The following is a 6793-nucleotide window of genomic DNA, read 5'->3' on the forward strand; positions in this document are numbered from 1 at the left end:
AAGAATAATGCAGAGTGAAGTAGCAAGCCAATTCTCTAGGCGTTAGGGCTTAGAACAACCCATGCATTCAAATATTCAATGTTCTCACAGCTGCAAAACTGCAGTGTAATAAAAAATGGGGAAGAATAAGATGAATTCTTAATTAGTTGCTTAGGAATAGACAAAAATAGCTTAAAATGGAGTAAAAGTTTTTAGATATTTCGTTATTTCAGAGAAGTTTAAATAATGAAAGAGAAGCTAGTACTGAATTCATCCGATATGAATGGAATTAAGAGTTGTATTTTCTACATTTTACAAAAGCGCACCCACTATGGTCTGCTTATAGATCAAACAATTCCATCGAGTTGAGTATAATTATATGTGATATAGCATCTTCTATACTATGAATGTCAATGAACCCCATTATTGCAATTGCTTATAGATGAAATTGTGATGTTTATGACAAAATTACTGTTTCTAGATAATTCAGTAAATGGATTTGGCTTCATAAAGCAGCAGGGTTAACTTCTGCTGTGTGTTTTTTATCCTAAAAGGTAAAAGATTTAATTGCTGTTAATGGTTAATTGTAACTTATATGAAAATTTCCTCTGTTGGTCTATTAGATTAGATGTCAAAAGATGTGGAAAATCCCAAAGATGAAGATTCCTGGGTGTCTTTGGATGCTTCTTCCCCGTCTCAGAGTTTCCAATCAACTTGGTATAGTGGCTTACTTCAGCAAGCATCGGATTATGGTATAGCTGCTGGGTACTGTCTTTCAGCATCATTGCTCTCCATCATTAACAAGTGGGCCATAATGAAATTTCCGTACCCGGGAGCACTAACTGCATTGCAGTACTTCACAAGTGCAGCTGGAGTTGTTGTGTGCGGATGGCTTAATTTTATCGAGCATGATAAACTTGATCTTCTAACAATGTGGAGGTTCCTACCTGCAGCAATTATATTCTACCTGTCTCTTTTCACAAACAGTGAGCTTCTCCTCCACGCCAATGTTGATACATTTATTGTCTTCAGATCAGCAGTCCCCATCTTTGTTGCGATAGGAGAGGCCCTCTACTTGCACCAGCTGTGGCCAACAATAAAAACGTGGTTGTCACTTGGTACAATCTTTGCTGGTAGCATGCTCTATGTCAGTACAGATTACTAGTTCACTCTTACAGCTTATAGCTGGGCCTTGACCTATTTAGTGAGCATGTCTATTGATTTTGTTTACATCAAGCATGTGGTTATGACAATCGGTCTAAACACATGGGGTCTTGTGCTGTACAACAATCTTGAGGCTTTGCTGCTCTTTCCTATAGAATTACTTATAATGGGTGAATTGAAGAAGATTAAACATGAAATTGACGACGAGTCTGATTGGCATAGCTTTCAAGTGGTGTTACCAGTAGCCCTGTCGTGTTTATTTGGCTTAGCGATATCCTTCTTTGGATTTTCTTGCCGTAGAACAATCTCTGCAACAGGATTTACTGTTCTTGGCATTGTGAACAAACTTTTGACAGTGGTGATAAATCTAGTTATATGGGATAAACACTCCAAACTTATCGGAACACTGGGGCTGTTGATCTGCATGTTTGGTGGCGTTATGTACCAGCAGTCCACAAGCAACAAGCCCAAGGCCATGAAAGATGTAAATCCACAAGTAGCTGATGAGGAGGAGCAACACAAGGTGCTTGAAATGCAAAGCAACATGCAGGGCAGTGACAATCAGAAGCAAGGTACATAAATCGGGAGATATGATACAATAACTCATTCTTGGAATTTCTTCTCCATTCTCTCATTCAATATTATACGCTCCACGGAAGCCTTGCTCTTAATTTAAGTGCCAGGAAGCAACTCTTGAGAATGGAATTGCAGTTGTGTAGAAGTGATTTATTGTTTATATTCAAGGCTAGAAGCTCAGCCGCCTCCTCATACTAATCAGGACTGCATGTTATGTCTATTTCACATAGTTTACATTCCTTTTCAAGCATACTTGTTGAGTCAGTGAATATTTGAAGTGTTATAGAACTATTCTTGAGAGGAAAAGACTGCAAGAGGGAAGGTTTTTGGACCAAGGTGAAGGGCGTTATCGCATGTACGTTCATATCGGGCAACTTCATATAAGCTACTGCATCTTTTTGGGTGAATCATCCTATTAATTTTTCTCTATTCTTTGAATATCCTTGGGACCAGTTCAGGGGATTGAATCAAAACAAAATTATTGTATTGTTACTATCCGCAAACCAGAACTGTGGATAAAGGGAAAGAACAAGGAGAAATGGGTGCAGTAACAGAATCTATAATAAATGAAGCAGAAGGAGAATGTGGACTTTTGCGAGGAACATCTAGAGTACTTTTGTTAACTACAATGAATTAACAACAACCAACATAACAATTACAAATTTAATTCTCCAGTTTGACATCAAATTTGAAAAATCCAGCAGTAACCCTCTTATATATAAAGAGGGAAAGAATGGAGAAAATGATACAATTACAGTGCTTGTATTTTCAAATAACAAACACCGAATAAGCGACACTCCAAACCTCCAAAACTTGATGAAGAATCCCATAAAGCTAAGATATTATTCCATCAACCAAGGTTCTTGAACTGCTGCCCATGCACATAATTCACCTTCTTTAAACCAAAGAGCTGCAGAAAGGAAATGAACACAAATAAGAAAAGAGATCAAAACACCAATTAAATGAGAATCAAGGCTAACTAATTCTAATTTGAGGAACAAACTAAAGTATTCTGCTAAAGACTTCAGTTTCATTTGCAAGAGAGAGAATTTCCAAGAACTAACACTCGCTACTCACTTCATCAGTAGAGAAATCACAAATCTAAAAATTTACAAGGCAAACCAGCTAGTCAGCCATCCATCTTACTGGAACACACACCTAGTTATAGATGGTCTTTTACTTCCTAGCCACCACAAATCAGCTAAAACTACAAGCATATAGATATTTGGGTGCTTTTTTCCAGAGAGCGGCACATGGGACAAGCTAGCAAATACTCCAGCTTTCTGAGAAATACATATCTATTAATGTTCAAATCAGTAAACCTGACTTACCAATTTTGTGGAGAGTAGCAGAGTCCGATGTTTATTCTGATGCACAACTTAGGATTGGTTGTGGATGACCAAGGAATATCAACTGAATTGATGTGAATAAATAAACATGCAAGCGCACATCTGCTTCCACACTTTTTAGTCACGTCTTCTCACTTATTGTTTAAAAGGCGAAATTGAGGCAAAGCATAGGCCTCAGGATGCGACGTAATTCTGCATATTCTGGTTTTACTATGGAATTTATAGAAGTAGTTCCATATAAGTACATTATCATCGTGAACTTAACTTCATGTCGGGTCTTTCCTCAGACTTCCGCTCTAACAAATAGATTCATCTGACAGCACTCATGTAAATTATGAAAAAGAAATCACGAATAGGAGCAAAGGAACAAGAATAGGAGTGATGGGGTGTGTGGGTGTGAGAGAGAGAGAGAGATTGAAACAGTGAATTGGAGGACATAATTACTGAAACTACGTTCTTTTCCTCCACATACACACTTGCTGAGTGAAAGCATGAAATCAATAAGCAACTATTCCTCAATCACAAACTCGTGAATAGCCATGAGAGACCTGATAAAATGCTTAATAATCACTGTGGTGAAAAAATGAACGCAAGTGTTTTTAAATTGGAGAAAAAATCTGGTCAGAATGCACTCAAACCAAACCCCTCAAGCCTCGAGGTTGGATGTGGGTGAAGGTACCGCGCGATTATCATCTTTAGACAATAATGTGAGCTCGTTTAGTTCAATGAAAAACGTAATCTACAGCAGTAAAATTTCTAAGCCATATTATTTGGTCAGCAGCTGACTTATCCACACATTTTGATATCATATTAGAGTGTCCTTTGTGATGATAAAGGAAAAACTCTTGCTCTTTCACTCGCTTCATTATCAAAAAGAACGAAAAATAGTAAACTTTTGCGTACATTTGCTTTCTCATAAATACTAAAACTGAAGCTGTCACTGTTTAATTTGTAAAGATTCTAGTACGAGTTTTCATTCATGTCCAACTAGCAGCTCAAAACGGGTGAAGAAATTTAGTAACATGACGGGGAAGCCAGATTAAGTTGATTCGACATGTTACTCAACTAATTCGCTAAACTAGGAAAGAACTGACCTATTTCACGCTTGCCATTGTCAGGGCTATCACTTCCATGTACCACATTTCTGCACATAAATTGCCATCAAAATCTTGTAAATTTGTCCACATCGCAAAACTTCTAAGATGATAATAATATATATGGCACAACCTTCCAGTTTGAACAGCAAGGTCTCCTCTGATTGTGCCTGGCTCAGCATTAAGAGGATTGGTTGCTCCTATTAGTTTACGTGCTGAAGCAACAACACCAACACCCTCCCAACCCTGGCCAAAGGAGGATTTTAAGAGATTAGAAAAATCTACAAAAGGTAGGAGACATTATACAACTGCAAATTTCAGATAGCTGAGATAATTGATTGGCTCGACTTAGTGAATGATAACAACGATATAAATGGAAAGAAATTCTACCATACAGACGACAGGACCAGATGTAATGTAGTCAATCAGCTTGGGGAAGAATGGCTTGGACTGTAGGTCCTTGTAATGCTCCTGCAACAATTAATAACTTTAAGCAACTTGACCCAACTGCATAATATTAGGGATGAAGTACTTACATATTTTACTTGACAATTTCAACTCTTTTTTGGTTTGATTAGACACAATAAATTATAGCCTGAAAATAAAACATGATAGAACTCTCAATAGCGTAGATGGAAGTAGTTGGATTTTAGAGGCTCCCTTAACAACTCGCCCCGCGCTTGAAGAGATCTTCTTCAAGAAAACTACTACATCAAATTATGAAATTGCAGGTTGTCCAACTTTATACTTCCAATCTTTATATATCATAAACTATTTTATAGTTTCGACTGGAAGGAAGACATTTTCTGGAATTAGATCTTGGAAATGATCAACTCAAATAGATGCTAGTCATAAGCTTTATTTTTTCCTCCTCTTTGTGTTCTATTGATCAGAAGCATCTAGCAGCGCCACCAGTAGAAAAAGTGTTGCTACTAGGTTATGCTGCTGTGGGGGAACTCGGTATAAGCGATTTTCCGCTTCTTTCTCAATCCTTCTTTTTGTTCTACTTTTTTTTCGTGTTTTTTCCTTTTAGGATGGGGGGTCGAGTAGGGGAGTATGTATGCATAGAAATGACAATTCCTGAAAACAGGATTATAGACAATCCAAGTAAAGCTCCAGGAGGCAAACCTCTGCCAATTCTTTGGGGCACTGAAAAAGCTTTAATCCAGTAAGCTTAAACCCCTTTCTCTCAAATCTGGAAATAATTTCTCCAACCTATAATCAATTAAGGAAACATATGTACAACATTCAAACAAAAATTCAAAAAACGTGGCCAAAAACATAAAGTTAAAAGTTTTTTTTCCTAATAAACCAAACTCAAAAGAAACAAGAATATATTGAAACTTACAAGGCCTCTTTGAACTCCATCAGGCTTAATCATGATGTACGTTTGCTCCACTTCTTCCTGAACATAAATTCCAACAAAATAGTACTCTAATAATAAATAAATAAATCAGCCAATTAAGCCCCAATCCCAAATTAATCAGGCAATATCATAATTACACTATTTTTACACTGGTCGTCAATTTACAATTCTCCTACGTGGGCTCGTGACTAGTAGCTCAAATAGGCAGAGTTTAAGAGGCAAAACAGAAGTCGGGTGGCAAAAATCTTTAATGGGCAGTCAGTAATTATATCATATATGTTGAGAGAGTAAAAAAGGAATTACCATGGAAGCAACCAAATGGGGTAGGAAAATAGGAGGTCTATGGTGCCTTTTGGGGGCATAAGAGAAAAGATGAAATGCTGGTCGCAATGCGGCTAAGTGGTGGTTCGGAAAGACGGCGTTTGGCATGATAAGACTGCAGGAAAAGTTGGAGATTTTGGAAGAGGGTGTACGAAGTAAAGAAGAAACAAAAGGATTTGCTCCAACTATGGTAAGACCCTCCATGTTTCCCAATCCTTTCCTGCTCCTCTCCAATTACCTGTAACTAACGGACTACGGTCTCCTCCTTTACCTATCTGGTAGTGGTTTTGGATGTTTTTTGGTCTGCACACGGAAAAAAGTTGCTTCCTCCGTTCCGAACCTTTTTTTTTTTTGGGTGTATTAAAAAAATAATGATCCCCCTCTAAATTTGAAAATAGTATAGCTTAAACTTTCAATTTTATCCTTAATAAGAAATTTTTATAACCACGCAAATATTATGGATCCCTTTTGACTTATTTAGAACCACAAATTTCAAAAGTTTACATTTTTTTCTTAAACTTCGTGCCCAGACAAACAGGTTCACATAATGTGATGACCCAAAAGGACTTGTGTTGCAAGTGAATTCAGTGTTCCGAGGCCTAAAAACCTCCTTTTTACCCCACCTTGATTTACGTGCGTGGTCCGGACCTATATCCGGAAAGTCTTCGATGTGAAAATATGAGAAATAGAAAATTTTAGAGTTAAAAATTTGATTATGGTTGACTTTGGTCAACATTTTTAGCAAACGGACCCGGATCCATGTTCCGACGATCTCGGGAGGTCCGCAGTAAAATATGGGACTTGGGCGTATGCCCGGAATTGAATTCCGAGGTCCCAAGCTTTAGAAATTAATTTTTGAAAGAAATTGTTTTACTGAAGTATCTAAGAAATGAAGAAAAGAATTAATATTTGAAACCATTATTATCGGACCCGTATTTTGGTTC

At 37.4% G+C, this 6793-nt stretch overlaps 1 protein-coding gene and 1 pseudogene across 1 annotated transcript; one reads left to right on the forward strand and one right to left on the reverse strand.

The window, feature by feature from the left end:
• The first annotated feature begins 607 nt into the window (after positions 1–607).
• Positions 608–1858, forward strand: LOC107825580 (GDP-mannose transporter GONST3-like; annotated as a pseudogene).
• Positions 1859–2309: 451 nt separating this feature from the next.
• LOC107825581 (nucleoside diphosphate kinase 2, chloroplastic-like) lies at positions 2310–6212 on the reverse strand. Its single transcript, XM_016652451.2, has 7 exons — positions 5832–6212; positions 5511–5567; positions 5291–5377; positions 4553–4633; positions 4296–4408; positions 4163–4212; positions 2310–2629 (listed from the first exon to the last, which is right to left on the reverse strand). Exons 1-7 carry the CDS (start codon positions 6051–6053, stop codon positions 2562–2564), a joined length of 678 nt encoding a protein of 225 aa, XP_016507937.1. The 5' UTR covers positions 6054–6212; the 3' UTR covers positions 2310–2561.
• Positions 6213–6793: the final 581 nt, after the last annotated feature.

The sequence above is a fragment of the Nicotiana tabacum genome, chromosome 8 (genome assembly GCF_000715075.1).
Source record: "Nicotiana tabacum cultivar K326 chromosome 8, ASM71507v2, whole genome shotgun sequence".
Lineage (NCBI taxonomy): Eukaryota > Viridiplantae > Streptophyta > Magnoliopsida > Solanales > Solanaceae > Nicotiana > Nicotiana tabacum.

Bases quoted from the DNA above. Each gene is read 5' to 3' on its own strand.
- LOC107825581 (XM_016652451.2), bottom strand. From the start codon at position 6,053: ATGGAGGGTCTTACCATAGTTGGAGCAAATCCTTTTGTTTCTTCTTTA. The intron at 4,634-5,290 runs GTTTGCCTCCTG...TAATTGTTGCAG, and splicing joins GCCCCAAAGAATTGGCAGAG to GAGCATTACAAGGACCTACA. The intron at 2,630-4,162 runs GTCAGTTCTTTC...TCCTTTCTGCAG, and splicing joins CAATGGCAAGCGTGAAATAG to CTCTTTGGTTTAAAGAAGGT.